Source organism: Echinops telfairi, unplaced genomic scaffold (genome assembly GCF_000313985.2).
Source record: "Echinops telfairi isolate 266 unplaced genomic scaffold, ASM31398v2 ScPeMD7_7424;HRSCAF=8462, whole genome shotgun sequence".
Taxonomy (NCBI): Eukaryota; Metazoa; Chordata; class Mammalia; order Afrosoricida; family Tenrecidae; genus Echinops; species Echinops telfairi.
In genome coordinates, this window is record NW_022111324.1 from 22,176,538 (window position 1) to 22,187,663 (window position 11,126).

Sequence of the window (11,126 nt, forward strand, 5' to 3'; positions counted from 1 at the left end):
GACCTTTTGTGATAGATTTCTTTCACTTAATATAATGTTTCAGAGGTATATTCCTATTATAGCATGCAAGGCTTCATACCTTTTTGTGGCTGAATAATACTCTAATGCCTGAATCTAATACTTTTTTTTCTTTTGAAATTTTTTTTTATTCTGAGTTACATGGGAGTTTACATTTTACACTATTAACTCTGCATTCACCAGTTCAAACCACTCATCAGTCCCTTCCCCTATATACTATCCCATTTTCCTCCCCTAATTTCTCTCCTCTCAAGGACCCCCATCCTCCTTTCACTTAAGTCAATACATGTCACCCTTCTAGTTCATTGCTTCACTGTCCCACCTTTGCCCACCCTACCGTAGTAACCTCCAGAGTCTGTCCCCTTCGGTATGAAAGTCTTTGTCTTGGTTTTTATCCTTGTAGGACTGATCTTATACTACACTTGTCATTTTGTGATTGACTAACTTCACTCAGCACAACGGTTTCCAGGTCCATCCACATCATGAGATGTTTCGTGGTTTCATCGTTATTTTTTAGTGATTCATAGTATCCCATTACGTGTATATATAAAAATTTATCCGTTCTACTACTGATGAGTATTGTCTTGTTTCCAACTTCTTGCTATTGTGAACAGTGCTTGCAATGCCCATGAGCGTGCATGTGTCTGTATTAGGGTTCTTACTTCTTTAGTGTATATAGTAGCAAAAGTATAGCTGGATCATATGGAATGTCTATTCCCAGTTGTTTTTGAGGTAGCATTATAATACTTTGCACAGAGGTTATACATGAATATACTACATTTTGTGTATTTATTCTTCAGTTGATTACATTTGGTTTTACCCACTTTTTGGCCATTATGAATTATGCTGCTATGATCATTAGTGTACACGTATTTTTTATTTGATTTGTGTATATACATAAAAGTTAAATTCTTGAAACATATGGTAATTCTTGGTGTAAATTTTTGAGGAACTGACAGATTATTTCAGACCACACCTCTTTGCAATCCCATCAGTAGTGTAAAAGTTTGTATCATCCATACATCCTCACCAACATTTTCTCATATTTTTATAGTCAACCTAGCAAGTATGAAATGCTGTTTCTTTATTGTTTTGATTTACATTTTCTTTGTGGTGAATGGGTTATGCTTGTTTTTATGTACCTACTGGAAATTTGTATACTATGGAGGAATGTGCATTCAACCCTTTATACATATTTTAAGTGGGCTACTTGTTTCTTACTATAATCTTTTGCTAAATTCAGGCTCTGAAGATTTACTCCTATTTTTTCTTCCAAGAAGTTTATAGCTTTCATTTTTAACATTGTTTCATTTTTAACGATGTTTCATTTATAGGTAAATCTATAGCAACAGTAACTGGATTAATGATTCCTTGGGGGTATGGCAGAGGAGGTTGGGGGGTACATGGGGAGCTAACAACAATGAGTACAAGAATAAAGAAAATGTTCTAAAATTGATTGTGGTGATGATTGTACAATTCTTCTTGATGTAACTGAACTATTGAATTGTATGATATGTTAACTATATGCCAAACAAACTTTTAAAATGTTTTATTTATTAAAAAATGTATGGAGTGCATTCTGTGTATCAGATATTTTGTTGGTTGTTGGATCTGTTAAGATAGAAGAAAAAATAATCAGTTAAGAAAATTGACCACAATAATAAAAATTTGAAAGGAATATATAAGGGGTTTAAAAGGGTTACCACTAGTGGTTTAAAGAATTGATTTATGAGAGACAATAGCTTTTATCATCTAACCTAAAGATTGCACGAGAAGTTAAACTGGCATTTATGGTGTGAAAGTAAAAATATTCATGAAAGTTGTTGAAAAAGCAACTTCAGAGTGGTTGCTGTGCAATAGGGCTATTTTATCTTGAATTTGTTTGTATTAACTTTAGTCATTTGGGGAGTGGGTGAGAGAGAAACTGTCATCCACAAATGTGAGGCAGAGAGAAGATAATAGAGATGACAATGAAATGTTTCTCTCTCCCCCCCTTTCTTACTCTCTTTTTTTAGTTTATCCGACTGAATTAATATTTATGTAAAACTTGGAGCAAAGGGATCTCTACAGTAATGTTTTCTGAGCCATTCCATACTAATGGATTTTTTCATTCCTTTTATTTTTTTGTTGTTGCTGCTAATCTATCATTGTTGATATCTTTCCAAGGTTTATACTGATTTATGGTAACGTTCTTTGTGGTAGGGTTAGTTGTTTATGATTAATTATTTATTTCAGGGCATGTTAAGTCCATGTAATATATGATAATTACTCTTGATACAATTGATGTATGGATTGCTGTAAGAGCCCCCAATAAAATGATCTTTAAATATATGTGCATTTATTTACTTTCACACAGTTAACATATCAAAAAAATCCCGAACTGATTGTCATCAAGTCACTTTTGACTCAGAGCAACCCTAATAGAATAGAACAGAGCAGCACTTGTAGTTCACCAGACTGTAACTGTGGGACTAGAAAGTGCCACATCTTTCTCCAGCACAGTGGCTAGTGATTTTCTAACTGCTGACCTTGGGATTAGCACACCACTGTGTAGCCCCCAAAGCCCCCAAGGCTCCTATGATTGATATATAATTACTCTTTATTTTGAAATAAGAAAATACGGTGAGAGGGGGGAAAGGCAAAAACAGACAAACATAAAACAAACAAATTATTTAGACTACCATAATTTCCTCAGCTGTAAAATAAAGGAATTAGGCTAGTCATGTTCTGAAAACTGAGATTTTCTGGATCTTGGATTCGGGTTACTGATTTATAATTATTCAGCAGGCACCTTACAGAATAAGTTTTATAACAGAAGTTAATGTTCTACAAATCAACATTTTTTCAATAATTCATGATCAAAATGAGAAAAGTTTAATCCTTGTATATATCTCTAAATCCTAATACTCTTTTTACTACCTAGGCTAGTTAGTTCTTACTAAGTAAAATTAAAGGACTTTGGTGTGACATGTTTTTTATTCTACTTAATAATGCCCTTTACTTCTTTACTGTAATCCTTCACATTTATCTTTTATGAATACATTTTCATTTTAATTGACTCAAACAATACAGTTGGTGTAGAAAATAAAGTGTAAGAACCCTTCTCATAGCTTCTACCCTTTGGAAGGAAGTAATCACAATTAACAGTGTGATTCAGCCTTAAAATTTTTTCCTATGTTTGTTTATATGGATATTAATTTATGTATATATTTGCCATAAAAAGGCTCATACTGTATATATTCTGGGGTGTTTTTTTCCAGCAGTATTTTGGTGCTATTCATCATACCTGTATGTGGCCGGACCACTTTTTAAAAGACTACAGGCTGTTGTTAGATTCCATTAAGTCGGTTCCAACTCATGTTCAACAGAGCAAAACACTGACATCATGTCAAATACATGAGACAAAATCACACCATCCTTGCCTTTAAGGAGCATTCTGTACTTCTAAAACGGGTCTGTTTGTTCTTTTGACAGTCCATATTACTTTCAGTATTCTTTGCCACCACTCTAATACAAATTCATCAATGTTTCTTCAGTCTTCTTTATTAATTGTCCAACTTTCACATGCATATGGGGCAATTGAAAATACCATGACTTGGGTCAGGTGCACCTTAGTCCTGAAAATGGTTTATATAATGTTATTATAACTTATTCACCCATTCCCTTTTGTTGAACATCAGCGTTTACTCTCTATCACTATTAAAGAATAATCATAGGCTGTCATTCTTAAGTATATTCATTATTCAGCAAGAGATTCTATTAGAATACATGTCCTAGATCACAAGGAAACAATAAAACATTTTGCTAACCACTGTCACATTGTCTTCCTAAAAGCCTCTGCATTTACAGTTTAACCAACAGCATTAAGAATGTTCATTCTCACTATTGCCAAAATGATAGCACTATTTTAAAATACTATATTTTCTCTACTTGGTTCTTTACTTGTTTCTGTGGAATGGAAATGTTCTCATTTTGTGAGAGTGCAAACATTCCCTTATGGCTTCTGTGTTTTGTGTAGTATTTAGGAAAGCCTTCTCTATGTATAATTATAAAAAGGTAATTTTTGAATAATATTTTATTCAACTCAATTTTTCTTTAACTCCATCTGGAGTTCATTTAAGTCATTCTAAGGCCAATTGACCCAGCCTGTTTGTTGTAGAATCTATTTTTATGTCACTGATCTAAATGTAAGTATTCCTTTTATCTTAATGTAAATCTTCATATATGTGCAGATCTGTTTTTGTATTTGCCTTTATATTCTTTTTCTTTTCCTGATTCCTTTACGAAGTATCTACTTCTAATTATTGTAGTTACCTGATTCCTTTACCAAGTATCTACTTCTAATTATTGTAGTTAATGGTATCTTTTTAAAATCTTACAGGACAAGAACATTGTCTTTCACTTAATATCCTTTTCTCAGCCCTATTTCCTGTTTTTATTTGTAATGCTTCGTCTCCTCTTCCCTCTTGGGTAGCTGTTACCTCTTAATGTTGCTAACGCCTTGTTCTACCCTCTATTTTTAAGTTATGGGTTAAGTAGAAAATTAGATGAAAGCTCCTGGAATTTTAGATAAAACTTGCTCTCAAGTAAAGAAATGAAGACTTCATAGGAGATTAATTCATAGTAGAATTATATATACTCATTTATATACTCATATAAAATTTATTAGATATATTTAGTTTTTCAGAGACCTAGATGTTTTTGTTTCTAGGTTGTTGGTAATATTCTAAATAGTTTATATTGCTGTATATACAGCTTCTATATAAATATTAGTATTGCCTAAAATTAATTTCAAATAACTTCACAGAACAACTTTGTCTATTTCTAATAGATTTTGTCAATGAAAACTATCTGTTAATCTGGAAGCAAAGTAAATACTGTCTAGTCCATTGGGCTTTCTTTTCTAAAAGCATAGAAAGAATAAAACTGGGGGGGAAAAGATGTAGTAATTAAGTAGACTCTTCCTATTTTAAAATGTGCTATAGAAAGATGCTATTTAAGAGCAGCATCTGTTGCCATGCACCTTCTAAACTCAAGGTCAGTTTTAAGGGTAGTGGAAAAGCCATATTCTGCTTTATTCTTTGGGGGGGGGGGAAATTCTCTGCGGCCTTGGATAGCCCCTACTTTCTTATACCTAAATTGCTGAGCTTATATGAGGAAATTAAAGTGGTCATACCTTCTTTGCTTTGGAATCAATAGAGCATTCTATACTATATTATCCAGAGAAGGTATATATAATAAAAGTTAAGATTTTGTGCAATATTAATATTTTTTATTTGTATTATGCAAATAAATGGATAGATTCTATGTTTTTTCAAAAATAATATAGTTCTAGGAATATAAAGAAAAATTTGGAAATTCGGTAATTTTCACATGTAAAATTCAGTAAAATACATTACATTAGTCATTTTGTGCAGCCATTTCCATCCTCGTAAACAAAGACCCTGTATTACCTAAACAAAGATTTTCCTTCTCCCAGTCCCTCCAGCCTCAGGTAATCACTGTTAACCTCTAATTTCTATCCCTTTGTCTATTCTAGGTATTTATCTTTAGTGAGATCATACAATATTTGTCCCTTTTTGAGTGACTTCATTTCATTCAGCATGTTTTCAAGGTTTATCCATGTTGTAGCATGTATCAGGACTTTATTTCACTTTATAGCAGAATACTACTGCATTGTATGATCAAACCACATTTTGTTTATCCATTCATGTCTGTTGAGAGGTACTTAGTTTGTTCACACCTTTTTGTTATTTTGAATAGTGCACACTGGTGTACATTTATCTGCTTGCTTTTCAAGTTTCTTGGCTATACTACCTAAGAGTAGAAATTGCTGGTTCATACAAGCTATATTTAACTTTGTGAGGAACTGCCACACTTTTTCTAGTGTCTGTTGGGTTTTTGCATTGCCCTTGCCATAAACCAAACCCACTGCTAAAGATGTGTTATAACTGTCTACATAAAAATCCTACCTAGCATTGGTTGTTATTTTTCAATCTTGGTCATCCTAGTGCAAATCAAATCCTAACCCAGTATGGTTTTGTTGTTGTTGTTGTTGTTAGTCTTACATCTCCCAGAGACTGATGACAATGAGCATCTTTGTATGGTTGTTTGTTTACTGTCTTTGATGAAATATCTATTTAGATCCTCTGCTCATTTTTCTCATTAGCTCTTGTATAAATGGCGTGTCTGTGTGTATGTGTGTGTGAAATACTACCCAGGAAAATGTCGTTTCTTTTATTTCTAGAAGGTAAGTTACTTAAGGATTTCTGGCTTTGTGCCAAGATTTTGGCCACTGAGAGGCACCTCTGTTCTTTCTAGACACTTTAAGCTTCATCAGCCAGAACAGTATTATTATATATTATGATTTAACTTCTGGAAAGGCTAGTCAGATCTAACTTTGGCTAAAAACTCTTATAGGCTTGGGAGTTTCTAAAGCTACATATAGCTGTCCTTAGGGTTTAAGTTGATCATTATATTATTTCATGCTAGGGAAACATATACAGATTGGCAAAAGTAGTGGTGTTTTAAAAATATTTGCATGTATGACTTCTTTCCACAACATCGACCACTTATTACCACATGGCCACAACTACCTAATTTTCCATAGTCTACATAGCACACATGACTTCTTATCTGGAATTTGCCGATTGCCACTTACTTGGACAACCATTCACTTTGTCAATTCATTTATGTTGCCTACCCAACCCCTGGGTGGTTTGTATCATCTTTATTTACACCCATCAGTCCACTCTTCCTTCTCTGTCTGTCAGCTGAGGGGAAAATGATCAGAGAGCAATTTAGCATAGGACAATGAGCTATTTTATCCCAATAGAATACATTTTACACATTCTTTTTGTCCCTGAATTATTTTATCTATTTTTCCTTGCCTCTCCTATATTAATCTCCTCTGTGAATCCAGCCATCATTAATTTTCCATTTATTATAAAAATCTTTACACTTTGGAGTAGACTATGATCATCTAAAAGATCATTTCACTTATTACACTGTTTTCATGTAACATGTGAGAGAGCAATACCTGTAATAAATTCTCTAAATTTTATTATAGTAGAGATTTTTAGAGTCTCATTTAATTAAAGGGTGAATGAATTTTTGCTAAGGAGGAAAAACATCTCAGAAAAGGAGAGTGAGAATGGTTGTGCAACTTGAAGAATGCAGTAACTGCCTCTGGTTGGCAAATGGAGAAACTGTTGGATCAGGGCATGTTTGCTGTGCATAGTGTTAGCAATACAAACTAAGATAAGAAACAGTATTGTAAAATAAAGCATGGTATGTGTTTATGTGAAGAGGCTTTTGATTACTCCTTTATTGGTTCACAGCTTCTTTTTCACAGAAAGGCATATATAGTTGTCATTTTGAAGATTAAGGAAGATAGTAACTTTAATTTTTAGTTTCCTGGTTTCCTTAATTAGCTTTCAGATAAATTTAAATATTGTTTTCTTGCCTTCCAGTTACAGATGAAGACACAGTAAAGAGGTATTTTGCCAAGTTTGAAGAAAAATTTTTCCAAACCTGTGAAAAGGAACTTGCCAAAATCAACACATTTTATTCAGGTGAGTGGACTTTTTGGTGTAACATGTAAGAGGTTATTTTTCTTGTAGAGGAGACATTGTGCCATACCATTGGTTTTCTTTGATCTACTGTATTTGAGGGATATATTAGTCAGCTTTTGGGTGCCAGCAAATTCCACCAACTATGGATTGGAAATACTTTATAAATAAACAATTGTGATTGAGTGATCAAAGCAATCCCTCAAAGCCTACGAGATTATAGAGTGCTGTTTACCCAGCTTTTATGTGTCCATTGCATTAGGTGTTATCTAGAGATAATTTGAAAGTATATGGAAAGATGTGCATAGGTTATATGCAAATATACTACAACATTTTATATAAACAACTTGATCATCCATGATTTTGGTATGAGATTAGAGTGGCGTCCTGGATATGGGTACCTGAGTGTTTGAGCTATATTTGGTCATTGCTTAGATTCTTTTGCAGTTAAAAGGATTTGGGGACTTCTTTGTGAAGTGGTACCTTGATAAATCTTCAAAATCCATGGCTTAGTCAGAAGTTTTAAAGAGTCAGGATCTTGGTTTCATCTTTTCCTAGTCTGTGTCAATTGTATGTTTCTTCATTGGCTGCAGCACCCATCTATTTCTCCAGAATGGAACCTACAAGATGCCATTGGAACGCTAGAAGAAAATAACAGAACTTCTATTGATTTATGTCTAACCTTTTAAAACTTCATAATACATACACGCATTTGTGTTGTACAAGGGAGTTTAATAAATTTTGTAGAAAAATGTCTTGAAAAGATAATGGAATTTTCCCACAAACATTTTGAAGCCTCCTTGAATTTTGATTTTCCATTCTTCTGCTAATACATATTTAAGTTGTCCCCATCTTTTGGCTACTGTGAATGATGCTTCTATGAACACTGATGTACGTGCATCTTTATGTTTCTGCTTTCAAGTCTTGAGTATACCAAACCAAAAAAACTCACTGTCAACGAGTCATTGCTGACTCACAGTGACCCCTGTGGGTTTCTGAGACTAACTGTTTACAGGAATAGAAAGCCCAGTCTTTCTCCCACAGAGCTGCTGGTGGGTTCCAACTACCTACCATGTGGATTGCAGCCCAATTCTAACCACTACATCACCAGGGTTTAAATATACAAAGAGCTTCAAATACTTTGTGGAAAAACTCTATTGTCTTTTTTATTCCATTTGTCCTGAAACTTTTGAAGACCCCTCATATATCCAGAACTGAAATATATGCCTCTCTATCTAAATGGCTTCTGTAGCCATGTAGAACAATCCGTCTACAGTTTCACTCTACTCTAGGCACACACAGCTCTGGTTGTATTATCACCTCTCTTCTAAAACACTGTATTTCACAATATGGACACATCTTCCAGTCTTTGAACTTTTTACTCCTATACTCTTTTAACACTCTTTTCCATCCCGGGGCTCAAACGCCTCAACTTCATTTTATTTCAGTTTGCTCTCCTGGATTTACTTCTTTTGTTCTCAGTCATTTTAATCACTTTGTCATGTGTGCTTTGAATGCTTTTACCCTTATTCCCTTATGTCGCTTCTGGCTAGGTAGCAGAGTTCCAACCATTAGGTCAGTCCAGTTTTCTACCTTCTTAATGTCTGCTTCCAGAACTCCTTTGAGTAACTAAGGAGGGGTTAAAAAAACGACACAGCAGTATAAATTCAAACTGCCATAAATCCATTGCTATATGCCCAATTGTATCTTCAAAGCTATGTATGGGTTTTAACTAGCATTCTTTTCTAGTTCCAAAGAGTTTTTTTTTAAACCATACATATTCTCCTATCTTTAACTTCCCTCTTTTCAAACAAAAAAATAAGCAAACAAGCAAAGTTCTTGGCTCTGTATCCTCCCCTCTGTCATTTATGGCTGGACTTCTTCTCACCCAGAGGTAGAAGTAGCAGTTTATGCAAAAGCACAGAACCATGAAAGGACGTGGCATATATGTAGGTCTTTTCGACTAGGTTACTAGTAATCATACAAATGGGAAGGTGTTCTACAAGGGGAAAATGTAGAGACAGATGATAATGTTTCAGGGGCAAAGATAATTCCCATGATCGGAATTAGTTGGAGCCACACAGACAGAAGGAGAGGGCAGCCATGGAGGAGGAGGAGGAGGAGGAGGAGGACTGAAAGAAGAGGACGCTTTGTAATGGAAAGACTGTGGGATACAAAGAAAACCGTGAGGTCAAGTTTACTAGTATTTTTCTTAGACTATGATTTTAGAGTGAGGTTAGGGAGTTCTTTGGGTCTAAATCACAAAGAATAGGAACTATTTTCTGGTTTGCAAAGAATATATCTTCTCTAGCTACTAGGTTTCTATTTTTGATCATTTGTTTTACAATGAAAATACCTTCTGACCCAGTACACATGTACATATGTGTATTTTATATATGTATCTACTCACATATATATATGCAATATATTTAATTAAACATTTTCATGAACTAATGCTTTTAGCTTCTGGTAATATACTGTATGTTCTACAATTTGCCTATTTGTATTTCATTTTTAAAATGTTGTTATGATCTACTAAATTGATTTCATGACCCACTAATGATGTCCTAGAATGTGTATCTTCCTTGATTTTCTGATATAACTTTAGGATTGCTGTTATTAAGACTCAGGTGCCCCGATGGCATAGTGGTAATACACATAGGGCTGCTAACCACAAGATCAGCAGTTTGAAACTACCAGGTGCTCTCAGGAGAAAAATGAGGCATTCTGCTTTTGTAAAGAGCTATAGTCATAGAAACCCACAGGAACAGTTCTCCTCTGTCCTATATATAGGGTTGCTATCAGTTGGAATTCACTCAGTGGCAAGGAGTATTATTAAAACTGGGGGCAGGGGTTGTATGGTTTGATTAGTCTGTCATGGAGGGGTAGTATAAGTGGTTAACTACTCTGCTGCTAGCAAGTCTGGCAGTTCAAGCCTTCCTTGAGGCACCTTGGAAGACAGGCCTGGAGTTCTGCTTCTGTAAGGCTACAACCTTGAAAAACCCTGTGGTACACATTTCTACTCTACATTCGGAGTCACCAAGAGTTGGAACTGACGGTTTCAAACAACGATTATTTAATGACTTTCCTTTTACTATGTGTATTGGCCGGGCCTCTTGGGTATGTCTCTTCTTGTCATCACAGAGTAGGTATAAATTGATAGTCTCCAGACTGATTTTTTTTTGCCAGGTCAGGAAGTAATAGGTAATATGAAGACATGATGGACAGAAATGGAATTTGGCCCTTGTCCTAGACAGTATTATTTCTCTCCTTATTTAGGCATCTCCAAAACAGATTGTCTGATACACTGCAGTCCTCAGATACTAGGGCACATGAATACCTATAAATAATACACGGGTGTGTTCTGCCATAAAATACCTTCACCCATGTACATCACACAAATTATGTAATGGTTAGTGAAAAGAGGGTTGAGGACAAATTGGAACTAAAAGTAAGCGTCCATTACCATTCCATTTTGGAGTGAAATACAGACTTGAATGAAATGCCTATCTCCAATTACAACTAAAAAAAAAAAAA

The 11,126-nt window shown here is 34.6% G+C and overlaps 1 protein-coding gene across 1 annotated transcript in view; it reads left to right on the plus strand.

Annotated features, from left to right (window-relative positions):
• XPR1 (xenotropic and polytropic retrovirus receptor 1) overlaps nt 1-11,126 on the plus strand; it is a 183,754-nt gene that overhangs the window by 84,530 nt on the left and 88,098 nt on the right. The window contains exon 3 of the mRNA XM_045297982.1: nt 7,491-7,592. Within this exon, the coding sequence (XP_045153917.1) occupies nt 7,491-7,592 (102 nt within the window). The remainder of the gene's footprint in view (nt 1-7,490; nt 7,593-11,126) is intronic.